This window comes from Theropithecus gelada, chromosome 10 (genome assembly GCF_003255815.1).
Source record: "Theropithecus gelada isolate Dixy chromosome 10, Tgel_1.0, whole genome shotgun sequence".
NCBI classification, from domain to species: Eukaryota; Metazoa; Chordata; class Mammalia; order Primates; family Cercopithecidae; genus Theropithecus; species Theropithecus gelada.
In genome coordinates this window covers 13518613-13544326 of record NC_037678.1, presented here as the reverse complement: position 1 = coordinate 13544326, position 25714 = coordinate 13518613, and the positions used below count along the sequence as shown (strand labels likewise).

The 25714-nt window shown below is 58.3% G+C and overlaps 2 protein-coding genes across 7 annotated transcripts in view; one reads left to right on the top strand and one right to left on the bottom strand.

The window, feature by feature from the left end:
* Window positions 1–5578: 5578 nt before the first annotated feature.
* On the top strand, window positions 5579–17177 carry KCTD17 (potassium channel tetramerization domain containing 17). Of its 5 annotated transcripts, XM_025400550.1 has the most exons (9): window positions 5579–5792; window positions 6942–7050; window positions 10143–10234; window positions 11208–11303; window positions 13111–13236; window positions 14624–14723; window positions 14906–14977; window positions 15341–15431; window positions 16322–17177. In XM_025400550.1, exons 1-9 carry the CDS (start codon window positions 5583–5585, stop codon window positions 16389–16391), a joined length of 966 nt encoding a protein of 321 aa, XP_025256335.1. In that variant the 5' UTR covers window positions 5579–5582; the 3' UTR covers window positions 16392–17177. The 5 variants fall into 5 exon arrangements, with proteins under 5 accessions (XP_025256335.1, XP_025256337.1, XP_025256338.1 ...); XM_025400552.1 differs by lacking the exon at window positions 14906–14977; XM_025400553.1 differs by lacking the exons at window positions 14624–14723; window positions 14906–14977.
* Window positions 17178–19213: 2036 nt separating this feature from the next.
* TMPRSS6 (transmembrane serine protease 6) overlaps window positions 19214–25714 on the bottom strand; it is a 39571-nt gene continuing 33070 nt past the window's right edge. For both annotated transcript variants that reach the window (XM_025399786.1, XM_025399785.1), the window contains exons 14-18: window positions 24605–24721; window positions 24166–24334; window positions 22786–23057; window positions 20603–20739; window positions 19214–20018 (exon numbers count right to left, since the gene is read on the bottom strand). In XM_025399786.1, the coding sequence (XP_025255571.1) occupies window positions 19860–20018; window positions 20603–20739; window positions 22786–23057; window positions 24166–24334; window positions 24605–24721 (854 nt within the window). In that variant the 3' untranslated portion in view covers window positions 19214–19859. The remainder of the gene's footprint in view (window positions 20019–20602; window positions 20740–22785; window positions 23058–24165; window positions 24335–24604; window positions 24722–25714) is intronic.

The following is a 25714-nucleotide window of genomic DNA, read 5'->3' as shown; positions in this document are numbered from 1 at the left end:
GAGGTTAAGTGACTTTCCAAAAGTTACCCAGCTGATAAACCACGAAGCCTCAGCTAGCATCCTTGTCTGAGGGCCTGTACCCCTTAACCATATCTCTGTTCTATTTCACTTTCAAGTGCAGTCCAGAGCCATATTAAAAAGCACTGAATGGGACATGCACGGTGGCTCATGCCTGTAATCCCTGCACTTTGGGAGGCTGAGGTGGGATGATCGCTTGAGGTCAGGAGTTCAAGGCCAATCTGGCCAACATAGCGAGACCCCATCTTTAAAAAATGACAATAAAAATAAAAATAAAAAGCACCAAAGCACCTGATCCCTAGTGGTCTTGTGGTTGGGGCAGGGCGCAGGGGTCGAGGTCCGGGGAAGAAGGAAAGGGGAGGAGAAAAAAAAAAAAAAAGTACTTGAGGCTGCTCTTCCCAGAAGAAGACATCAGGGGGCAGTGTAACCAGCAGGCATTTGAAATCTGGCCCTCCTCCAGTTTAACCATCTCCCTGAAAAGCAGCTAAGGAATGTTTGGATTTTTATCATTATCCTCCAAATGGGGAAGACATGCAAAAATCTATGCAGAGTGACAGTCCATGACTGCTAATAGGACTATCTGGGATTCCACGTTTTGTCCAAGCCTCCCAAGCCCACCTACCCCAAACCAAAGCCTTCCCTAGGGCAGAGGCCACCTCTGGCATCTTCATCTCTGCGTTTCAATGTCTGGCATATATAGTGGGTGCTCAGCAAGTCCAGCCGTGGCCTGAATGCTGGGTTGGTTGTGGGGAGGGGCCAAGCGTTCTTTTCAGAGGTGGGTGCACCCCCTCCCAACCCAAACATGGCTTCATCCGGACAAAACCCAGGCACGGGCAGGGACGTGGTGGCATCTGTCGGCTCTATGTAAGCGTCCTGGGTCTTGCCACCTGGCTCTTGGCTGTGGCCCTCACCGGTGAGGTTGTGAGTTCAGATAGGAGCATTTTAGAAGCTTGTTGAGCAGAGCGCTGTGTCCAGGGATAGGTTGGGGTCTCTGTGGAAAGGAGGGGGAGTGAGACTGGCCCAGACAAAGCCTTTCCCTCCACTTTGGGACCAAAGATGCTGGCCAAGTCCCTGCCTGGCTCCTCCAGGGCTGTATCCCATAGGTAGCGCCTATGGGACAGCGGAGACCAGCCCTGCCCCCGGCTCAGACAGGCCTGTGTTGGACCAGCCCTGCGACTGCAGTTTCCTCATCTGTAACATGGTGTCAAGAGCACCTGCCACAAGGGTGCTGTGGGGTTCCATGGGAGGCCGGAGAGCAGAATGGTTATCAGCTGTAGCTTCAGAGCCAGCGAGACCAGGCTTTGAGGCCAGCGTGGTTCTCAGTAGCCATGTCCAGCATGACCCAGTAAGGACCCCTGGTCTCTGAGCCATGGCCTCACCCTCTGTAAGATGGGGGTGGGAACAAGAAGGATCTCATGAGCTTGCTGTGAGGATTACAGGAAAAACACATGGGCACTACTTGGTCCAGAACAAACCCTCAATAAATGACAGCTGCTGCTCCTGCTGTTACAGGATGCCTAGAACATGGTCCGTGGTACCTAGCAGATGGTAAAGTTGTCTTCATTGGATACACACAGTACGTGTGGTGTTGCACTTAGGACAGTGTCTGGCACATGGGAAGCACGAAGCAGTGAAATAAAATAACATGGGGCCAGGTTCTCATATCTGTAATCCCAGTACTTTGGAAGGCCAAGGTGGATGGATCACTTGAGGTGAGGAGTTACAGACCAGCCTGGCCAATCTGGTGAAACCCAATCCCTACTAAAAAATATAAATAATATGAATTAGCCAGGCATGGTGGCGGGTGCCTGTGGCAGAGGTTGCAGTGAGCTGAGATCGCACCACTGCACTCCAGCCTGGGCGACAGAGTGAGACTCGGTCTCTAAATAAATAAATAGGAAAAATAATAATAACATGGAAATACAGCATGAAGGAAGAAGACTCCATCTCTGCCCTAAAGACATTTCCAGTGTATTTGGGTTCTTGTTCCATTTATTCCCCTCCCAAGTCAGGCCCAGTGTTTGACATCTTTGACACCTGCAATACGGCAGAGTTGGGACAGGCTGTCCTCAGGGAGCTCACACTGTAGAGTGAGGGAAACAGACCAGAAAATGGTGCTACTGGAAGTGGGGTTGGTCTCTGGGTAGGTCCCCGACAATGTAAATGTTGGCTCTTACCCTTCCCTCCCCCTTTCTCTCTCCCTGCCCCCGGACTTTCCCCCACCCCAACTATCTATCTTGGCACCAATGCCAGGTTAAGATTCCCCAAATGCCACACTGATGATGCTCCTCCTTTGCTGAAAGACTCGGTGCTATCCAAGTTCTGCTGCAGCATCCACATGCCTCAGTAGAGAGAGGCAGTCCTAGGTGGGCAGGGGCTGGCCCAGGAAATGTGGGGGCTCTAACTCACCTTCCTGACTTTTTTGGTTTTTTTGAGACAGGGTTTCACTCTGTCACGCGGGTTGAAGTGCAGTGGTGTGATCATGGCTCACTGCAGCCTCGATCTCCTGGGCTCAAGGTATCCGCTTACCCCAGTCTCCCCAGTAGCTAGGACTACAGGCACATGCCACCAAGCCTGGCTAATTTTTTTTTTTAATTTTCTGTAGAGACGGCAGTCTTGCTATGTTGTCCAGGGTGGTCTTGAACTCCTAGGCTCAAGAGCTCCTCCCACCTTGGCCTCCCAAAGTGCTGGGATTACAGGCGTGAGCCACTGCATCTGACACCTTCCCAACTTCTCCTCAGGTCAACTTGTTTCATCCCAACTGGCCCACACCTGGCCTCGGGAATGCCCTTATTCCTCCCCATCCAGCTTTGCTCTTTTCTCTTTCCCCACTCAGTCCACCCTCCCCTCTCCCTACCTCCCGAGACCCTCCCTGGACCCTTTTCTCTGACACTTTGTTGGCTGGGATTACAGGCGTGCACCACCACGCCTGGCTAATTTTTTTATATTTTTAGTAAAGACAGGGTTTCATCATATTGGCCAGGCTGCTCTCAAACTCCTGACCTCAGGTGATCCACCCTCCTTGGCTTCCCAAAGTGCTGGGATTCCAGGTGTGAGTCACCACGCCCGGCCTGGGCTCCCCCTACTCTTGAACCAGATGCAGGTGGTCTCCTAACTGGTCTCTCTGTGCTTCAAACCACCCTCCCTGCAACCTAAGGTTGATCCATGTTGCAAATCTGACCGTGTCACTCTCCTGCCTGCCACCCTTGCGTGGATGAAGTATCTCCTGCTCTAGTTTTGCTTTAGCTGACAATGGTCAAGGCCTCACTAAGTGCCAGCACTCCTGCCAATCTTTCAAGGCCACTTCACATCCCATCTCATTCACCCATTCATGCATTCAAACATAATAAATGCCAGGGACTCTGCTAGGTGTTTTTTTGTTTGTTTTCTTTCTTCTTCTTCTTCTTCTTTTTTTTTTTTTTTGAGACGGAGTCTCACTCTGTCACCTAGGTTGGAGTGCAATGGCATGATCTCAGCTCACTGCAACCTCCACCTCCCGGGTCCAAGTGATTCTCCTGCCTCAGCCTCCCGAGTAGCTAGGATTACAGGTGTGTGCCACTGTGCCCGGCTAATTTTTGTATTTTTAGTAGAGAAGGGGTTTCACCATGTTGGTCAGGCTGGTCTCGAACTCCTGACCTTGTGATCCGCCTGCCTTGGCCTCCCAAAGTGCTAGGATTACAGGCATGAGCCACCACGCCCCACTGTTTTTCTTGTTTTCTATCATTTTATTTTTAAAAAATAGAGATGGGGGGCAGGCGCGGTGGCTCACACCTGTAATCCCAGCACTTTGGGAGGCGAAAGCGGGAGGATCACTTGAGCTCAAGAGTTCGAGACCAGCCTGGCCAACGTGGTGAAACTCTATTTCTACTAAAAATACAAAAATTAGCCAGGCGTGGTGGTGCATGCCTGTCATCTCAGCTACTCAGGAGGCTGAGGCATGAGAATTGCTTGAACCCAGAAGGCAGAGGTCGCAGTAAGCCGAGATGGTGCCACGGCACTCCAGTCTGGGTGAGAGAGTGAGACTCTATGTCAAAAAGAGAGAGAGAGAGAGAGAGAGAGGGAGAGAGAGAGAGAGAGGGAGAGGGGTCTCACTATGCTGTCCAGGCTGGTCTTGAACTCCCGGGCTCGAGTGAGCCTTGGCCTCCCAAAGTGCTGGGATTACAGGTGTGAGCCGCCACACCCAGCCTATGCTAGGTATTTACAGACATTTCATAACTTAATCTTCACAACAATGCTCTGGGGTCACAACTATTGTAAGTCCCATTTGGCAAGGCAGAAAGCCAAGGCTCAGAGAGGAAGTTGCTCAGGACACACCTGGTGAATTTTAAGTAGCAGGATTCCAGTACACCTTTGATCCACTCCCTGCCAAGGAGAAAAGCTTTATGCAGAAACCAGGGCATTGGGTGGTAACAGGGAAACTTCTCCCAGTACAGGGCCAGGATGCCCAGTGTTCGGGCTAGCTGTGTGTGACATTGGATCAGTGAGGGGAGCCTCTCCCACATAGGCCAGGACCAGGACTGAAACCAGTAAGGAGAGGAAGCTAAGGAAACAGCTTCCTTGTCAGCCTCTGTCCCTCCCTGGTCCCAGACCACATGGTGGGGTCCCTTTCCCCATCCTGAGGTCCACAGAATGACAGTCCCCCTCCGAGTTAACTGGGAAATAACTCAGAAAGCCACCCGCAGAACTAATCCCTCCTCCTCCTTGGGGAGGACTTGGAAAAACTGAGAACAGCCAAAAGCCAGAATGGAAACTCAGTTCTCCTGACTGGGATCCAGGGCCTGCTCTACTCTTCCTCCTTAGAAGTCCTTCCCAAGGATCCCTGACATTCCATGGTCGGGGAGCAGGAAAGAGGCCTTGGCGGGTACTCACTCACCAGCTATGTGAGTAGAGCGGTCACTTCGCTTCTGTGGCTTCATCTGTAAAATGGGTATAGCCCAAAATACCAGACTCACAGGGCTGCTGAGAGCTTAAATGAATAACACACTTACGCAAAGTGTCTGGCATACAGGTGCTCAGCCAACCTCAGGTCCAGCTACATCGTTCTCCAAGAACTTAGATGAAGGAAAGAACCCACTCCCACCCACCCCGCCCCCACCCCGATACACACAAAGGGCAAATGAAAAAATATGACGAAACACATGCGGGTCAATGCTATGGGGATTCCTCGTCGGGGAAGTTTCTTCCCTTATCAGCAGCTGGATGACGCAGATGGCACAAAGGAAAAACAAGAACGCTCGGACCAATGGGAGAACTGCGATTTGGGGAAGCACTCATTCTTTTCCCAGAGATCGGGAGTTCGACCTTCCCCATACACAGTGATTTGGCTTCACTAGCCCAGACTGCGGGCCTGCAGGGAAGGGCGAAGCGGGGCGGGACCTGGGGCGGGAGCTGCGCGAGGAGGGAGCAGCACGGGGCGGGAGCAGCGCGGGGCGGGAGCAGCGCGGGGCGGGAGCAGCGCGGGGCGGGACCCTCCCCGCGGCCCACGCGGAGCCAGGAGGCGCGGACTACAGCTCCCGGCCTGCCCCGCGCGTGATTCCCTCCCGCCCCCCGCGCCCGGGAGGAGGATGCAGACGCCGCGGCCGGCGATGAGGATGGAGGCCGGGGAGGCAGCGCCGCCGGCGGGGGCGGGCGGCCGCGCCGCAGGCGGCTGGGGCAAGTGGGTGCGGCTCAACGTCGGGGGCACGGTGTTCCTGACCACCCGGCAGACGTTGTGCCGCGAGCAGAAGTCCTTCCTCAGCCGCCTGTGCCAGGGGGAAGAGCTGCAGTCGGACCGGGTGAGGCCCCCGGGGTGGGCGGCGAGCGGGCGGTGGGTCCTCTGCTGGCCCGACGCAGGGCTGTCGGGCCTGGCTCGCCCGCCAGGCTGGGGACCCGGCTGCGTTCATTTCCGAGGAACTGGAGGCGGGAAGAAGCGGCAGGAGGAGGGAAGGGGGAGGTGGGTCTGGTAGTGAGGGATGTGCCCATTGCCGTGGCAACGGGACAACGCAGGTCGCGGCCATTAGAAGCTCTCCAGCCGCCCTGGATCGGGGTCTCACCTTCTCTTTGGGGCAGTGGACAGGGAGAGACCTGGGGCCTTTCCTCCCTCCCAAAGGGGACTCCTGCTCTGGGGAAGGAGTCGACGAGGCTACTCCTCCTGCCCTTTGGGATGTGGGTGGCGGAGGGGTGCAGGGAGCTAGCTGGATGGAGGAGCCCTGGGGCGCCTTGTGAGCGGGCTGAATCTAGAAGGAGCGCTGGCCCAGCGGGCACTGTTTCTGAGCACCCACCCTGACTCTGCTGCACGCTGCCTGCTGCGACCTTGGGTCGGACCCTTCCCTGCACTGCGCTCAGCCTCCTTCCTCATCTGTAACACGAAGGGCTGGTCTGAAGATGACCTCTAAGGTCTCCTGTCCCCCATCCGTGACCTTCCGATGCTGTGGCCTTTGGCAAGTCGCCTCGCCTCTCAATGTCTCCCATCTCTCTGTAGAGTCGCATGGAAGCCCACTGTGCCTCCCTGCCCGCCTGAGTGTCCAGTGAGATAGTGGCTTCTTTGGAAACTTGTAAACATCCCCTGAAAGCCTGGGGACCTGGGGGCGGCAGTGGGGCTGGCATCAGGGGACAGCTTCTAAGAGGGACATTCGCCGAGCCCTGTGCTGGCCCAGTTGCCACTCAGACCTCCTGTCACCAGATGCTCACAGCGACCCCTGATGATGGGGAGAGGAGTGAGGCTCAAAGAGGCCAAATCATTAGCCTAAGGTCACACATTCAGGAAAAGTCAGAAGCAGGGTTTGAACTCAGGTCCACCTGACCCCAGTGCCTTTTTGCTCCTTTGTGCCTGCTCCATTCAGGGAAGAGCTCTCCCTGGACTCGCCTTCCCTCCCTGTGCATGTGTGGGGTTGGCCTGGGAGAGGCCTCACTCTTCGCTCACGGAGCATCCCTCACCTCCATAGGATGAGACCGGGGCCTACCTCATTGACCGTGACCCCACCTACTTCGGGCCCATCCTGAACTTCCTCCGGCATGGCAAGCTGGTGCTGGACAAGGACATGGCTGAGGAGGGTGAGTTGGTTCAGGGGACTGGCCTGGGGCCCACATCCTAGCCCGGCCCTCTGCAGCCTGCCAGGGCCCTCTGTGGAGGCCCCAAGCCATTTGGACAACCAGGATGGCCATCTGCCTGCTTCGTTGTTTCCTGCCTCTTCCCATCCGGACGAGTCTGATTCCCAAGCATCTGCCTGTGCCCAGCCTGGGGCTCTGCCAAGCGGACGGGCTCAAGCTTTCCCAGGGTACTGTCAGGGAGGTGACAAAGACACACGCGCAGGGGATAGAGGAAGTCAGCAATGCCCTGTGGCCTCTGCGGTGGGCTGTGATGCCCTTTCTCTCTGGCCTCCTAGGAAGCCAGATGTGGACCGTCACATCCGGAGGCTGGGGTGACAGGAATTTGGTGTTGACAGGCATGGGGAGAGCGCTCTCTCTCTCTTTCTCTGGCTGATCCAGTATCTCCAATTCTGCCTGGTGAGGGCTTGTAAGTGGGTGGAGCGGGTGACTGTTCACTAAGTCTGGCAGCCTGTGCGGCACAGTGCTGGTTGTGGGTGGAGGCAGGGGAGGGGGGAGTCTGCTTCCCAGTGGGGCTTTGGTTATCCCCAGGCCTAGGTGGCAGAGGCCCTGGATATGCCCATATCTGGGCCTAACAAACAGTGGGGAAGCCGTGTCTGGAAGAACGACCTGTTAGCAGAGCCCCAGCCAGGGGCAAGGACTACAGTCAATGCCAAGTTAACTCTTCTTTGGGACACAGGGTGTGGCTCTGGGTCAGCTGATCCAGCCAGACCAGCTTGAACATGTCACTTCTCCTCGCTGTGTCTCCACTGGTATCTGTTAAATGGGGGCGGTGATCTGCCTCCTGGAGGGAGATGTCATGAATCCTGTGCACAGACAGCACCTGCATCTGTGCGTGCCTTCCTGCTCTGGGCCATGGTCTGCCCTCCCTGAGCCCTATGGGACACAGTGGTCTGGAGGCCCAGCAACTCTCTAGCAAGTCAGGGCCGCAACGCCAGAGTCCACTGTGGGTACCTGGCCCTGCAGAACCCCACAGCTTCCCTGTTAATCCCTGCGGGAGCACAGATACCATGGGAGTGGCCTAGGCTCAGGAGCAGGCCCCGCCGGGAAGGAAGTAAACACCCAAGCTGCGTCACAGCCAGCACCTGTTTACACGCCCTGCGTTCTCAAAGCCCTGCTATTCCCACACCTGCAGACAGGCCTGTCCGGGGGCTAGGGGATCACGCAGGCCTGGCCGGGGGCTAGGGGATCATGCAGGCCTGTCCGGGGGCTAGGGGATCACACAGGCCTGTCCGGGGGCTAGGGGATCACACAGGGCTAGGGCTCATCCAGGGGATAGGGGATCTGAGATGAGACTTAGTAGCTGTGTGACATTGAGAAAGTGACCTAACCCCTCTGTGCCTCCATGCCCCCATCTGTGAAATGGGAGACCATAGCACCCACCTCACCGAGCTGTCATGAGGATAAAAGGAGTTAATAGCAATGCATCATGGAGTTCAGTGCCTGGCCGGTGGATGTGGGTTGCGGTGCTAGCTGTCTGTCACCTGCAGGGCTCTGCCCAGGGCACTGGGGATAATTCTCGCAATCAGGTAGCAGCACTCCCTGACCTCCTGCTCTGTGTTCGGTCCTGTGTGGGCACCGGGGACAGAGGGCAGATCAGAAATGTGAGCCCCATCTTAGCCATTTCAGGCGGCAATCATGGAGTACCATAGATTGGGTGGCTTGTGAAAATCAGAAATTTATTTCTCTCGGTCCTAGAGGCTAGAAACCCGAGATCGGGTCCTTGTGGCAGCTTCTGGTGAGGACTTTCTTCTGGACTGAAGACTGCTGACCTCTGGTTGTGTCCTCACATGGCAGAAAGAGAGGCAGCTAGCCCCCGCTCGCCCCTTCTCGAGAGCTTGTTTGGAGGTTCTAGCAGGGCAGCGCAGCTACTCACACACCCTTGACCAAAGACTGGTCCTCTATCGGGGGTGGTCGCCCTCTTCGACGGAGCTGGCAGCTTTGGGAGGGACACACCTGGAGCGGTGAGGGAGGAAGGGGACATGCACCTAGCCAGCCAGATCCGCTAAATCAACCCTGGCGATTCAGTGGGGTGACAGACGTCACAGCCAGATCACCCTCACATCCAATCAATCTTTCTTATAGGAAGACTGATCCCACCCTGGGGACTGTATCCCCTGATCTCATTACCTCCCCTCCTAATCGCATCACAGTTTTCAGCAGGTGGATTTTTGGGGAACACACACATTCAGCTCATTTGAGCCCTGTCCCCAGGGAGCCCAGAGGCCAGTCAAGGAAAGGGCCCGAAGGTCCCCTGCCTTCTGGGAGCCTAGGGGAGTGGAAACAGCTGGAGGCTCATCGCTTCACTGGTAGGCTGACATCTTCATCTCCCAGATTAACTTAACTGTCAGATGGGGACAGTAAGGCCGGCTTTCCTCACATCCCTGGGACTTGTGATGAGCTCGTGTGGGGTGTTGCAAACTGTAGAGTGAGGCAGTTGGGGGAACGTGTGGTCACAAGGGTATGTACTTACAGTGGGAAGACAAGGGCTCTGGAGTCTGCGGTACTTGAGTTCCCTCTGCCACTTACCAGCTGTGTGACCTTGGACAAGCTGCTTCTCTTTGGGAGCCTCAGTTTTCCCAGTTGTTCAATGCGGATGATGAAAGTACCTCCTTCTAGTTCTAAGAATTCAAAAACGTAATGCGCCTAGCACTTAGAGGGTGCTTAATAAATAGGAGCACATGATCGGGAGTTAGGCAGGGCCCTGCTCATGGTGACATTCTGGGGATCAGTCCCAATGACCCTGCTGTCTCTTGATGGCCCTAAAGCTGCCCCAGACTGTGGCCTGGCAGGTGCCCCTGGGTCACCACGCTCAGCACAGCAGAGCTGTGTGGCAGCCTCTCAGCCCCTTCCACAAGAAGCGTGGGATCCAGTGAAGGAAATGCTCCCTTTTGCTTGACCCCTGAGCTCACAGACACTCAGCTCACCCTCAGGGCGGGTGATCGGAGCAGGAGGTGGGTTCCGGGGTGGAGGGAACAAGAGGAGAATGGGGCATGGAGGCAGAAGGAGTGACCTGGGATCTGTTCTGTCTGTGCCAGGGGTCCTGGAAGAAGCCGAGTTCTACAACATCGGCCCGCTGATCCGCATCATCAAAGACCGGATGGAAGAGAAGGACTACACGGTGACCCAGGTTGGGAGCAGGGGCAACATACATGCCAGGGCAGGGGCCGGTGGGGAGAGGGAGGCTGGGAGACGGGGCGGGAGGCAGAGGAGGTTGGAAAAGACAGGACCAGTGTTTATCATGGGGAGACCAGGCTGGCCTGTAAGGAGAGGCGTGGTTGTTCGGCTCCCAGGCTGCCCAGCACAGCCCCAGACTGGGAGATGGACAATGGGGTTCAGTCCCTGTCTCAGCCCCATTTGCTCTGTGATGTTGGGCCAGGCTCACCCTCTCTGGACCTTGATTTCCTCTTATGGGATAGAGAGGGGTGGGAATGGCACACCCATCCCTTCCTCATAGGCAGAAGGGGGTTAGTGTGGAGGTACAGGGTGCCCTGCAGAGGGCAATGCAGGATTAGCAGATCGTGCATTTCGTGGCATCAGATGGTCGCCTGGTGGGCTCAGCACAGGCTGTTGGGGCTGGCGTTTGTGAGCCTGGAGCCTGGGCCTCCCTGGCCAGTCTGCAGGAAGAGGGAGGGAGATTTTCCGCCTGCTCCTGGGGATGTGTAAGGGTTGGGGAACAGGTAGTGAGGAACCATCTCCCAGGCCCACGGGATTGAAGAGGGGAGGCTCTGTGTCTCCTTGAGGGCCTGACTCCTTGAGGGTGACCCAGAATGTTCCGCAAGCCCCACCCATGTTCTTTCTTGAATTACCTGTGTTCTGGTTCTGTCTCTACCCTTGAGCTGGGTGACCTTGGGCAAGTAACTGGACCTCTCTGAGCCTCAATGGAAAGTTCCATAATGCCTAGGATTCTTGGAAGGATTAAGTGAATGCCTGGTGAGGAGCAGGCACTCAGAGCATGGCTGCCTCCCCGCAGCCACCTCTTCTTTCTCTTCCTCTCTCCTTCTTTGGGTATGTTGCGGGGGTGGTGGCAGGAGGTGCTCATGCCCCTCCTGGGGTGCCTGGTGCTCCCACAGGTGCCCTCTATGTGACCCTTCTGCCCCCAGGTCCCGCCTAAGCACGTGTACCGCGTGCTGCAGTGCCAGGAGGAGGAGCTCACGCAGATGGTCTCCACCATGTCTGACGGCTGGCGCTTTGAGCAGGTGCGCTGGGGACGGGGCGTGCCACCAGGACCACCCTAGGGCTTCCTGGCCTCTGACCAAGCAGGCCCCTCCCTTCCTGCAGCCCCAGCCTTGGGTTCCCCACCACAGTCCCCGCTGCCCCAGGGGTCTTCTGAAATCAAACTAAACAAGGTTAGGAGAGACCACACTTTGTGGCAGGTTAACCGAGAGAGAGAGGACAGGAGCCCCAGTGGCCACAGGGCAGCACGGGGCATCCTTGTTGGTGGGAGTCCTCACAGCAACCAGGTGGTGATCTGTCTGGTGGCATGAGCGAGTCTCTGGCCCCCGAGTGACAGCCCAGGTACAAGGAGACCAGATCCACATAGGTGAGTGGAGTCCACCTGGAGTCAGCGCCTCTTAGAACTGAGTCAGCACCACGTGATCCAGCAGTTCCTGATGCACAGTGTTCAGGGTCTCTGCAGGGGACATGCCCAGCGGCCAGCATTGCAACATGCAGGGGAGCCCAAAGCAGTGACTTCCCGTGAGGTCTTTGTGGTGAGCGATGGTTCCTCCCAGTCCAGATGCAGTTTACCCATCGGGAGATCCTTATCCCAAGGCACTTTATCCCTAGTCATGCAGCTGACCTCCCGCCTCTCAGGTTTCCAGAGGAGCAGAGCCAGAAAGTGAGCCCAGGGTCAAAAGTGCCTTTAGAGAAGGAGAGGGTCTTGGCTAACCTTTCTCCACACCCACCCACACGCTCCCTGGCACATGGAGACTGCAAGGCAGAAGGTCGGGGCCCCCAGGATGGCCTGGAGGGATGGAAGAATGGGCCCAGTGCAGAGCCAGAGGCCTGGCTTCACCCCGGGCCTCGCCATGGACATGCCTGCCACGTTGGACAAGTTGCATCTCCTCCACAGGCCCATTTCCTCATCGGTGAAGTGGGCTAACAGTACCTCCTCTGTAGGACTGTTGTGAAGATTAGAAGGGTCATCAGTAAAGCTTACAGCCCTCCGTAGGACTCCCTGTGTTGGCACTAGTGTCGTGCAAATCATTAGAAATCCATATTGAAGTATGCGACCCTCAGAAAGGACTTGAGACCCCCGATGCCATTCCCTGCTCCACCCCTTCCTGGCTGTGAGGCCTTCAGCAGGCCTGAGAGTCCCTCCAGGGTCCCTGAGAGCTGAATGAGATTCATCACCTGGAAGAACTTTCTTATTTCTTAGCCAGAAGGGCTCTGTGGGCGTGGTTATTCTAGGGACCCTGGAACAAAGGCAGGGCCACTCTGAGAGCCTCTGGGCGTCTCTGGCAATTGCACAGGCCCTCAGAGGCTGAGCAGGCAGGCCAGGGGCCATTGGTCATTTGCCCTTTGGTCTCAGGAGTGGACCACCTGTCCCACCTCTGCTTCCAGGAGTGAAGGGAATATTCTGTGGGGCTCCACCTTGTCAATGCCACCCTGCAACCTTGTCCTGTGTCAGCCACATCTGGAACGGGGGACAGCCGCCCTTTAGAGGCCTCCGCCTGCATTTAGAGAAGGGCCGCCTGGCTCTGGTGCTAGGCTGGGGGTGCTGGCGGGGACAGCGGTAATGCTGCCACCCTCCACCAGGGATCGGATCAGCCAAGCCAGGCAGAGAGGCTGGTCCTGGGGCACAGACCACAGGCACAGGTTGCAAGGGGGAAGACTCCACCCTCCTGCCCAGAGGTGCCCTCTACAAACCCGGGAGCGGGCCCGGCAAGCCACAAGAGCAGAACCTGAGCTGGTGTCTTGATTTGAGTGCCGAGGTCTGCCCTACCCGGCCCCATGGCCCCCAACACCAACCTGCGTCTTTCTCCCCATGCTCCGCCCCTCTAGCTGGTGAACATCGGCTCCTCCTACAACTACGGCAGCGAGGACCAGGCAGAGTTCCTGTGTGTGGTGTCCAAGGAGCTCCACAGCTCCCCGAATGGGCTGAGCTCAGAGTCCAGCCGCAAAACCAAGGTGAGCCCACCCGCCTCAGCCTGTGTCCAGAGAAGGTTCCTGTCTCCCTCCACCCTCCCCGCCTCTCCCACCCCTGCGCCTGCACCATCCCTCCACCTCTCTACCCCTGCTGCCCATGCACAACCCCATGCTCACAGCCACCGCCATCCATCCCATGCCACCTGCCGTTACCCAGGCCCAGGCTGGGAGCAGTGAGATGAGAGCATCCCAGGGTGCTGCCGGAGTGGACTCAGAGGCTGCGTGAAGGGGGCCGCGTAGTGGCCACCAGGCACTGTGGCATGGACTAGGGGTCAGGGCACAGCGTGGCACTCTGTATGACTTAGGACAGGGCTTGTCCTCTCCCGGCACCTTTGCTGTGCTCTCTGAAGTGAGAGGGGAGGATCACGTACTCTTTGTGGTGCCTTGGAGCCTGGAGCTTCTGGGATCCCACATGGCCGTTTATTCCCCAGGGACGGGTGCATGTCCCCAGCTGGCCTGAGCCAGGATGGGGAAGCCACCGCTGTAACTTCTGCCCCTTCCCAGGCCCCCTCCTTGGCTGCTCTGCAGGATGGGGGCAGCCTGGTGGCTGCCAGTCCTGTGTGTCTGCCTGGCCTGTTGAGGCAGCCTCCTGAGAGTGCCCTGGCAGCATCCACTGTACCACTGTGGGGAGGGGGCCGAGTGGGGGTCCTGCCACCCTGGACACAGTGCTGTGGTGGGAAGTCCCAAGGGCCTTCGGCAGAGCCACAGAGCAGGCGTGAACCAGGCTGGGAAGAAGGCAGGCTGCCCCACCTGGGGCCCACCCCTGCACAGTGGAGGCTTATCTCTGGCTTCCTGTCTGTCTGTCTGTCTGCCTCCCTGTCCTGCTGTGACGCACCCTGCCTGCCCACCCACCCCCACCACTGCCAGGGCTGGTGCTGCCCTGCAAGGGTGCAGAGCGAGCCTGCTCCTTCTGCCTTTTTGGGCCAAAGCCCCTGGACCTGGGGTGTCAGAGACCTGGTGGCATCCCAGATCTGGGTGGTGTCTGCCCTGGGGCTTCCTTGGCCACCTTTCTACTCAGGAGCAGTCTTTCCAAACAAGGCCTTCCCAGGCACCCCTCAGGGATACCCCAGTCCCACACCCTCCCCGTTCTGCTTCATGCCCTCGCTGTAGCCTCACTCTATGTAACAGCAGCCAGGCTGACCCCAGAGCATGACCACAGCACCCCATCCTCAGCTGCTTTCCCCAGGCCCTCCCCAAGCTGCCCAGGGGACTGGAGAAGATGCCCCCAGCTTCTGTGGCTGGAGCCCTTCCCTCTCCTGAGGTCCCTTTCACCTTGCCTGAGACGGGTCTTTGGGGATAGCCAGCAGGCCCTGGCCCCTCTGTTAGTGTCTCCACTCTTTCTTCCCTGGGTCCGCCGGCTGGTTCACAGAGCACGGAGGAGCAGCTGGAGGAGCAGCAGCAGCAGGAGGAGGAGGTGGAGGAGGTGGAGGTGGAACAGGTGCAGGTGGAGGCAGATGCACAGGAGAAAGGTGCAGCCAACCCCCAGGAGGATGATTGCTAAGCAAAGTCGGAGCCTCCCGCCCACTCCCTGCTGGAGCCAGCTGCAGAACCGGGGGCCCCGGGGCTGCTGGGGGGGGCACCAGGGTTAGCTCAGCCACTTGCCTGGCGTCTCACCCGCATAACCATCCCTTCTCTCACTTTCTCTTTGCAGCCCAGTCATCTCAGGATCCCGCTAACCTTTTCTCCCTCCCACCACTGCCTCCTCCTCCGCTTCCCGCTGGAGGTCCTGCCTCATCTTCATCCACCTCTTCTTCCTCCTGGATCTCATCTGCACCCTGCCTCTTCCCTCTCTGCCCCTGTCCGGGTTTTCTCTCTGCCTGCTCACGCCTCCATCCCGGGTCTGCCCTGGTCCCAGCCTCCCGTGCCCTCCACCCAGGCCCCCTGGCCCTGCATCCCAGAGCGTCCTGCCTGCCGCCTCCTGCGCCCCTTCTGGTACCTCCTGCCTCCCAGCCCGGGGAGGAGGGGCGCAGCTGCACCTCCTCTGTGCCCACCAACCCTGCCGGGCACCACTGAGGCTGGGCCCCGGCCGCAGGCCCTGCCCCGCCTCCTCTCCTCCCGGCCTCCTCCTCACGTTTCCTCCTTGCAGGTTCCCGTCCGCACTCTCTCAGACCTGAGGCTGAGCTTGCAGTGAGGGCTTCTCCTCGGCCCCTCGCCCGCCCCCAGAGCTGCCATCCCTGGTTTGTAGCTTGGCGGTGCTGGAGGGAGGGGTGGAGCGAGGAGGGTGCTCATCTCTTGATCCTTGGACTTGAGCCGAGCTTTCGGCTGATTATCTCCACCCACCAAAGTTTCTCATCCGACCTTGGCCTTGGGGGTGAAGCTCTGAGAGAAGAAAGTTAGGGAGTGGGAACTTTCCCACCAGCCCATCAGCACCAGAGCCAGGCTTGCGGGGAGGGAGGGACCCGCTGAAGCCAGAGGCCTTGGCCGAGTCCCTGCACATCCAGGAGCTCCTGTGTCACTGCCTTGTGGCATCCCCTATTTCTGTGGGGATGGGGAGGACAGGCCACTTTTGGATACCCTTGGCCTATGAAGTGTCAGCCAGAGCTGGCTTAAGGATTGCAGAGTGTCAGAAAAAAACCTGGCCACATGCCCACAAGCCCCCACCCCAGTCTTTTCTTCCTGCTGTGTGACTTTGGGCAAGTCACTGTCCCTCTCTGGGCCACAATTGCCTCTAAAATGGGGACAAACAGCTGCTCTCCGTGGCTCCTTTCGCCTGGGGCATCAGTGCTTTTCCCAGCCTGACCAACCCCCATCCCACCCCCTTAAGAGTCTTGGCAGAATCTGGCCTCTGTAGGTGGCTGCCACTGAGCCCAAGACAGGGCATGGGGCTCCTGGATGGGTTAGTTGGGCACCCTTCCTGCTCCTCCCCCACTCAATTCTGAATCCACCTTCTCTGGGCCTCAGCCCCATCGCCTTCTCCAGAAGGAAGCCTGTGACTCAACTGCCTCTCTCTCTCTCCCTCTCCCCGCCCCTTCAATCTCCTCCACCCCCTGGCCCTGCATCACCCCCTCCTTACCGGCCCCACCTCCATCCCTCCCATCCTCCTGTCCTTCCCCTCTTTTTTTTCTAGCTGTTACAAGCCAGAGGCACCCGGATGTGAGGCCCCAGATCACCTCCAGGGACTTGGGGTTCCCATCTGAAATCCTTTATTTTTGTACCATGGGGTGGGCCCCGGGCCTGAGAAGGAAGAAGCCTCCTCTGTCTGCACCTGTGGGGCTGTGACTTACCCCTGCCTCCAGGGCCGGGGCGGGGCGGGGGCCCCCGGGACCTCTCAAGGCCCAAGGTGGGCCCCAGGATCTCTGGGCAGAGCCGACTGCTCATGGCGGACGTGTGGCAATGTCTGGCTGTGTCTCTCCAGCCCCCGCGTCCCCTTTCCCGGGCTCCCCTGCTGCATGGCGGATGCACTCCTTCCTGGCCCAGTCACATCGCCTCCTTGAGCCTTAGTCCAGGGGGTAACTCCTCCCACCCCACCTACCTCACAGGGTTGTTGTGAGGGTGCACAGAGGAGCAAGGTCCCTGAAGGCCCTCGGGCAGTATATAGGGGCCGCCCACCTTCAGCTGCCCTGGGATGGGAAGGACCCAGCCCAACCCCTGGGCGTAACACTGTGTTTGCAAATGGAGATTCAGGTATTGGGGATGCAGGTTGTGGGGAGCTGGCCTGTCAGAGTAGGGGTAGGTGGCTTGGCCTTCACCTTGGTGATCCCGTCCCCAGCCATTTGCATTGCTGGCCCAGCGCCTGGCCTGGGGGGCGGGGAGAGGCAGCAGAAGGGGCTGGGCAGGGGCGGTGGAGGACTCAGGAACTGCCCGGGGAGAGTGGGTGTGGCGGCTGAGCCAGCGGCCGTCCTGTGTTTGAATTCCTGGGATGGGTCCTTGCTTCTCGGCTGTGTCGGACCCCACCGTGTAATAAAACCCGAAGGAACAGCCCAGCCTGGCTGTCACCCTCTCTTTCTCTGGGCCACTTTTGGGGAACTCAAGGTGTGGTAGACTGGCCCAGAGGAATGCAGCTTTCTCCTGAAAGCCCAGGGACGCTGCCCTGTTGTCATTTTCCTGGGTGTGTTGCAGGGAGGGCTTGGGGAACTGGCTACATCCTTTGCCCTGGGGCCAGATACCAAAGCACCTGCCCTACCTGGCCAGGAGCCAGAAAACAGAACTCTAGGGAGAGCCCTGGGCTGCCTCTGCCACATCCTAAACCTCTCAGGACGCCGCCACCCCCACTTCTATTCTAACACCTGGGCCACCTCCGTCCCTCCCTATTGCTGCCACCCCTCTGCCCGAAATCCCGAGAAATATAAACACCCCGCCCTCTCCTTTCTCTGAGCCTGCTGGACCCAGCCCAGACCCCAGACCTCCACCCACCCTGGCCAGTTCCTTCAACTCCCCAGTCCTGCCGAGCCTCCCCGCTGCTCGAGGAAATCCTGCCGGGCAGTGAGCCCCTAGGGCGCAGGCCCTCCATAGGCTGGGGCAGGGGCACCCTCTTGCCAGCTCAAGCCTGGAGGGCCTCGCCACTTCCCCTAAGGATGCTCCACTTCAAAGCTGGCCTCACTTTTGGGGTCCAACTATGCTTGCAAGAGTCGCCAGGAGGCTTGTTAGGAGAACAGATGACATCCCCCACCCCTCCAGGATTCCGATGAAGACTGGGGTAGGGCCCACGGTGATTCCAGATCACCCAAGGGATTCTGCATGTGTTCTGCCCACCTGCTCTGGAGACGCCCCCTGCTCGCCCAGCTGCCCCGGCTCCTCCTGGCAGGACCCAGGTGGGTGCTTCCCGTCCCTGGTTCCCCTTCTGCCTCATTCACCCACAGACCTGGCAGCAGCGCCCATGTTGGAAAAATCCCTCTTCAGTCTAGGGCCCCTCTGAAGCGCCCTCTGTCCCTTCCGCTCCCAGTTAGGCTTCCAGAAAGAGTTGTCCACACTTGAGCACCCACCCTCACCTCCAGCGGGGCCCCTGGCTCCGTCACAACTGCCCTCAGGGGTCCGAAATCATCCTCCAGTCCATCCCGTGGCGCCGCTCAGTCCCGGCCCATCCTCTCCTTCCCGGAATCCTGCAGTGGCCTAACCAGCCTCCCTGCCTGCCACTCCCTGCACACTGGTGCCAAGGCTGGTTCCAAAATGTGAATCCACTCATGTCACCCCTATGCTATAGAGCCTACCATGGCTCCACAGAACTTGCAGGGTCAAATCCTTGGCTTAGCTCCAGGCTCTGCTATCCCGCCTCAGTTTGCCCCTCTGAATTCTTCAGTCCTTCCCCTCTCAAGCTCTGTTCTAACACTCACTCGGCTTGCTGGGTCCTAGTGTGTCTCATTCTTCCGGGACTCTGTGCCTTTGCACATGCTCTTCCCCTGCCTGGAATATCCCTCCCGGATATTCCCACCTTGACTACCTCTGAACCCCAGCTCAAGTCTCACAGCCTCCAGGCAGCTTGCCTTGACTTGCCCGGTCTGCGCTCCCCTCCATCCCCTTCCCACTGGATCATCCCCATTGCTTCTGGGGTCAGGAGCTAGGTCCTTCACCCCTGTGGCCCCAGCACAGTGCCTACTCAATGACTCAAAGAATTCAAAGGGAATGAGTGTCGCGCTGGAGGGGGCCATGGCAGACGGGGAACTGGGAGACAGGAGTCTATGCCACCTCCACTCCTAACCCCCAGTGCCACCATGAGGATGTCTTAACTGCCTCTCTGAGCCTGTTTCCTTTAAGGTTCCAAAAGGAGACCATTGCTCCTCACATCCCTCCCTGTGACCTGAGGGTCCCCAAACGATTGCCTTCCCAGCATTTCTCCTGGGACCTGGGCAGCTGCCCCAGAGGCCCCAGCCCTCAGTGGCCCTCAGTGGCCACGCCTGCTGCCACTGAGCCCACCTTGGCCTTCTGGACACTTGTCAAACAGGCTGTGCTGGAAGCAGGGACTGCTTCAGTCAAGGGCATGAGGCTGGTGCCTGGGTCCCCATTCAAACTCCAGCAGAGGGGCTTGGATCAGGCAGCTTTATTCCAAAGGGCAGCTGAGCTCACCTGCCGGTGAGGGTCTGGGCTGTGAGGGGCCAGGTGGCAGGCAGGGGTGGGGCAAGGACCTTGGAGTCAGGGCTTCCCCACCTTTTTTGGCTTACGGTGGCAGCCGGCCCACCTGGCAGTCCCCAGGGCTGTGAGGGTCCCCTCCTATGGGGGCACCTTCCATTCCCAGATCCCAAGTTAGACCAGGGGCTTCCGAAGCTGGCATCTGCTCTCTGGAGGCAAGGCTGCCCAAGCAGCCTCTGTACAGAGTGGGGCACAGCTCAGACACTCCTGGGGACGTAGAGCCAGCATTCTTGCTGCTGAGCCACTTCCTTGCAATAGGCAGCAGTGGAGGAAGGGGACGGAGGAGAGAGAATCGGGAGGCAGAAGGGCTGGGTGTGGGCCTGGGTCCCCAGGGGACGTCTTGACCCCCCAGCTGCTGGCACTCCTCCATCCTCCTGCCATCACTGGAGCAGACATCAGGGACAAGACAAGATGCTACCTCCTGCCACCACAGGGCCCGCTCGCGCCCCCCCCCCCCCCAGAATACTTGTCCCCCTGCTTGGCAATTGCCCTGGGCTCTCTGAGTCCAGGAGGTGGGACCTGCTCTGCAGGGGGGCAGTCCCTCAGGTCACCACTTGCTGGATCCAGCCGATCACACCTGTGATGCGGGTGTAGACACCGAAGTAGTTAGGCCGGCCACAGCCCAGGCCCCAGCTGACCAGCCCTGCCAGGAACCAGCGGCCACTGAGTGCCTTGCATACCAGCGGACCACCCGAGTCACCCTGAAAGGGGGAAAGGAGAAAGGACTGAAGCAGGGTAAGGGCACCCCCTTTCCAGGCGAGAGGCCATGGGGATTAAGTCCTGACTGTTGGGAATTGACTGGGTGCCAGAGACTCACGTTCAGTCTTAAAGCTCTGCTTTTTCCTCGCCTGCTAAATGGAGAGAGCCCAAGCCAGCCCTCTTCGTCCTCCAGCCAGCCTGGGCCCTCCTGGAACTGTGGCTGTGTCCCCACACCTCCACTCTGCCTCCGCCGCCCTTCTGTGGCTGACACGCCTTTCTTCTTCCTTGCATCCACCTCACTGTGGGACCCTGGGCCTAGTGCCTTGTGATGGGCAAGGAGCAGAACTGGGTTTGAGCCTAACACCTGCCCGTCACAGCATCTCTTCTGATCCATGGCTCTGCAACCTTGGGCAAGCTCCTCAACCCTTCCAACCCCCAGTCTCCTCTTCTGTAAAGTGAGGGCGGCCATCGCCACCTTGCTGGGAGGATGGGAGGCTTCAGCAGGCTGATGTGAGCATAGGGCCAGACCCTGATGATGTGAGCAGCATCCTTTCTGCTTTCTCCCTCCCACGCCGGGGGGACTCACCTGGCAGGCATCCTTCTTGCCCTTGCGGTAGCCGGCACACAGCATGCGTGGCGTCACCTGGTAGCGATAGGTCTCGCTGCACAGGTCCTGTGGGATCAACTGCACGTCCACTTTCTGCAGAGCATTGCTGGTGGGGCCTGTCCGTGGTCAAGGGCAGAAGTGAGATCTAAGGAACTTGGAGCCCCTGTTCTCTGTTCTCCCTCACGCTATTCCCTTTGCATCTCAGGAGCCTGCTTCTCTCCTGCTCTGCCCACCCTTACCTCTGCTGGGGTTGCATCTGCCCCTCTGCCTCCCTGTCACTTTATTCTAGCTCTTTCTCTGTGGGGTTCATGGAGACAGAGCCCCTGACCAAAGCCCATGTGGAGGGCCGGGCGCAGTGCCTCACGCCTGTAATCCCAGCACTTTGGGAGGCTGAGGCGGACAGATCACCTGAGGTCAAGAGTTCAAGACCAGCCTGACCAACATGGAGAAACCCTGACTCTACTAAAAATAAAAAATTAGCTGGGTGTGGTGGTGCATGCCTGTAATCCCAGTTACTCAGGAGGTTGAGGCAGGAGAATCGCTTGAACCCAGGAGGCAGAAGTTGTAGTGAGCCAAGATCGTACCATTGCACTCCAGCCTGGGCAACAAGAGCGAAACTCCATCTCAAAAAAAAAAGAAGCCCATGTGGATGAGTGTCTTACTCCAGCGTCTTGTCCCCCACCTCTGTCTGCTCAGGCACCTCTGGGCTCTGGCTGGCTCTTCGCTGCTATGTTACAGCACCTGGGGATGTCTCCAAAGCCCACATCTTACCCCTTCACCTTTTCCTTACAACTCTGCAGAGCCCCAACTCTGCAGTCCACCCCAGTGCTTCTCCAGGAGGGCAGCATATCACAGTCCCCTGGGAAGCCTTGATACAAGGGTTTTTCTTGAAGCTCCACGCATGGTTCTAAGGTGCAGGTAGGAGGGAGAACTCCTGGCCCAAGATCCTTACACTGGCTGGCAAGGCCCTGTCTGCCCTTCTGGCTGATCCTTGCCCAGGCACACCTGCCCCCCACCTTGGCCCCTCTGGCAGGCTGCGGATGTTCTCAGGTCTTCCTGTCTTGGCACCTGTGTCTTCATCTGAATGTCTTTTCCCTTTGTCTGGATGTTGCCAACTCATCTTCCAGGCCTCAGCTTAAACAACCCTCCCCTAGAAGCCTCCCTTGACCCTACCTAGGCAGGAGCCTCCTCTGTGTCTCCACTGTCCCTACACCTCCCCATCCATGCCAGCCCTTATCACTGTCTGTCTCCCCCGAGAATGTTCTCTCTCCATGCTGATGTACCCTTCCCTTAACCCCATACCTGGTACTCAGCTGGTGCTCAGAAAGTGTCATTGAGTGACTGAATGAGTGAAGGAACAGTGAATGAACCAGCCTTTGCTTCGCCATGACCTCTGCCATCCCCTTGGGTAAGTCACTGTTCCTCTGAGCCTCAGTTTCCCCATCCTCAAAATATCTCTGCAGCCCTGCCTGCCTCCAGATTGTAAGTCACTGTACACATTTGTGAAGCCACCAACACTAAGGCTGCAGGGCATGTCTGTAGGTTTGCCAGCTGGGTCTGTGTCCCCAAAACTGTACGGTGGCCGCCAGGGACGGCCAGCTCTGGTTAGTGAAGGTAGAGAGAGACCCTGTTTCTGAGAGCAGTAGCAGGAAGAGCGGGGGCTCTGGAGGCAGCCAGTCCTGGGTTCTAATCTCTGCTCCAGTCCTCTCTGGCTGTGTGTGGAGCCTTGGTTTCTCCATCCATAAAATGGGGCCACAGCATCCGCCCCAGGGCTATTGGATGGATTACGTGAAGTCATGTTCCCCTAAAATTCAGCCTGGATGTGGAAAGTGCTAATAATTAAGAGCCTCCGCCCTTGCAGGCCAAGGAGCAGCAGGTGGAGCTTGCACGTGGGCAGTGGCCCCCCAGACCTGCCCCTTTGCCCCACACATAATGCCCTTCCAGAATGAAGGGAAGAGCTAGGAGGGCAGGGGCGGGGGCCTATGGGCCGCATTAAAGGGTGGTTTTGTACCGTAAAATTCAGCCCAATTTGAATCCCAGGAGTAAAGGGCCTGTGGGGTGGAGCCCCGGGACCCCCAGCCCCGCCCTTCTCCAGGCCGGGTGTGGCGAAGCGGCTCCGCACGGTCTCCCTCCGCCTCCCGCCGTCGGTGCCGGCCGCTTACCGCCTTCGCGCAGGGCGCCCCAGCCAGTGATCCAGCAGTGCAGGCCGGGTTCGAAGAAGTGGGAGCGCGCGGGCAGGCAGACGGGACGCACGGCGGCCGAGCGCACCACCGGGTGGTCGAGCTGCAACAGCGCCACGTCGTAGTCGTGGCTGTCCTCTTCGTGATACGGGTGCAGGAGCAGGCGGCTCACCTTGAAGGACACCTCTCCAGGCCAGCGCGAGTTCTGCCACACCTTGCCCAGGAACACCGTCCACAGCGCCGGGGAGGCCATGCTGGGGTGGGGTGGGGTGGGGTGGGGGGAAGCTGCCTCTCCCCATCCAGGGACCCTGAGGATAGCCAACTGCCGCCTGGGACAGTGCCCTCCACACCCAGCCCTCCCTTCCCTCCCTGAAGGCCGCCTAGCTGGTGGTACAGCGTTCAGCCTTCACCCCCTCGGCCTGCCTGGGTTCCAGGCCCCAGCTTTATCCCTCCCTAGACATGTGTGTGCCTCTCTAAGGCTCTGCCACCTCATCTGCAAAATGGGAACGGCATTTTCTATTCGACTGTTCTTGAGAGAATCCACTAAGACCATGTATCTAAAAAATGTAGCACAGGGCCAGGCCCTTGACACAGATTTCTTTTTTCCTTAGCACTTTACGGCCCCAGGCTGCTCTGAGTTCCCCGAGGTTGGTGGGTCCTGGTGGGGAGGGGGTGGGCGTTGACCGTGGAGGAATTGGACTGCCGCAGTCAGCTGCCTGCATGGCAGGTGGGCAGCCTTCGGGTCTCTCTACCTGAGGGCAGTGCGGAGCCTGGGATGGCGTTAAAGAGAGCTAGGTGGTCAGAGCAACCTGTGCCCCAGAGAGGATACAAAAGGGGATCCCTGTGCAGGTTCTGGGGGCAGGATCTGGAGCCCAGATCTGTCTGCGGGTGGATTGGGGAAGGTTTCAGCCCACCAAGCAGATGGGAAAGATGGCCATGAGGCCTGATGAGATGTCCCCTGGGGGCTCCCTGCTACTTCATGTCACACCTGGGGGAGTGTCATAGCTTATGGCCAGGTAGGGCAGTTCTGTCCTTTACTGTATCCCCAGCATCTAGCATAGCCCCTGGCACATAGTAGGAGCACAACAAGTGTTGCTGAATGAGTGAATGAGATGAATGAATGAATCACTGGCCCAACTTAAAGCAAGATACCAAAAGTAGATGGCAGAGAGGTAGAACAATGTGTCCAGGGACCCAGTAGGTCCTGGTGGAGCCAGGACTAGAACCCACATCACAGTAGCCTGTCTGAGGGGTTCACCACCCTTCCCTCTATCTGCAAAGAGCTCAGACACAGTGCACCGCCCACCCAGCCTCCCCTGCCCTTGCCTCTTATGGCCTAGGCCCCCACACCCTCCCGCTTACCTGTCCTCCTGGAAGCAATGGGCAGCTGTTATCACCCAGCGGTCAGCGATGAGGGCCCCCCCACAGATGTGTCGACCCCGAACCTGGAGGCTGGCCTGCCATGGCCACTCACCCTCGGAGGACACGGCCCCACCAACAATGCGACTGGAGGGGCCCTGGAGGCCACAGTCTGGGGATGGGGCAGGTGGTGGGGTGGACAGAGGAGGAGGGGAAGGGGAGAAGCAGACAAACAGAGAAGAAGGGCAAAGGAAAGAGATGGAGAGACAGAGAACAGGAGAACAATGGAGGGGGAGAGATCATAAAGACCCAGGTGTGAGGGGGCAGAGGGTGGGATAGAGAGAGACCAGGGAACAGGGGTGAGATTTCCCTCCAGCGTCCTGCTGTGGGCACTCCCCTCCCTCCCAAGCTCCAGGGCCCCAGGCAGCCGGGCAGGGCTCACCACAGTGCTGCTCGTCTGAGCCGTCCCTGCAGTCGGGCCGCCCATCACACTGTGGGTTGGGCTTCTTCACACAGCTCTGGTCCTCACACTGGAAGGTGAATGTCCCGCAGGGCACCCCTGGGACAGAGGGGATGGGGACAGGGCACAGAAGGTGGGTCTCTGAGCCCCAAAGGAGACTTCCAAAGTAGGGTGCAGGAACGATGGAGCCAGAAGAGCCAGGAGGTGACTGGAGAGTCTTTTCCTGAGTCTCCTTTAGGGTTTCCTAAAAGCAGGCCATGTCCCTCGCACCCCCAGCCCCTCCACTGAGACTGGTCTGTTGAGTGCAAAGCAGTGTCTCCATTCTCAGATTGGAGCTCCTGACCACAAGATCATGCCTCCCCCTCTGGTGTGGAACTTCAAAGCAGAACTGTGCCTCCACTTTCAGACCAGAGTCCCCACCTAGCCTGGCAGTCTCCCAGGCTCTGGCCCTGCCCGGTTGCCACCTTTTCCTCCCTGCTCTTCACTGTAAAGAACTTTCCACTCCACCACTTGGTTTTTGCCTCTCTCCTTTCCTCCTGCCCATTTAAGTTTTAGCTCTCACCAAGGGCCAAACGCCTACCTCCTCCAGGAAGCTTTTCATGTATGACCTCCTCCCTGCCCCACAATCTACCTACACGGCAGGAGAGTCACTCATCGTATCGTCCTAACAGATAAGCCTTGGAAGGCAGGGGCCGCATCTCTGCTGTTTTATTCCCACTTCCTCACTGCACCTTGCCTATTGCTGGATAGTCTGCAAGTGATGGTCAGTTGGTCAGTTGGGTGGGTAGATGGATGGATGGATAAATAGACCCAGACAGAAGATTGAGCAGAAAAGCCAATGGGTGGAGTGGTGGTCCATTAGGGAGACTGACAGCTAGAAGGTTGGATAAATGTGTGGATGTAAGGACCAGTGGATAGACAGGGTGCTAGGGAGATCAGTGGATGGGTAGGTGGATGGGTGGATGGATGGATGGGTAGATGGATGGGTAGATGGATGGATGGATGGATGATGGATGGATGGATGGATGGATGGATGATGGATGGATGGATGGATGGATGGATGGATGATGGATGGATGGATGATGGATGGAT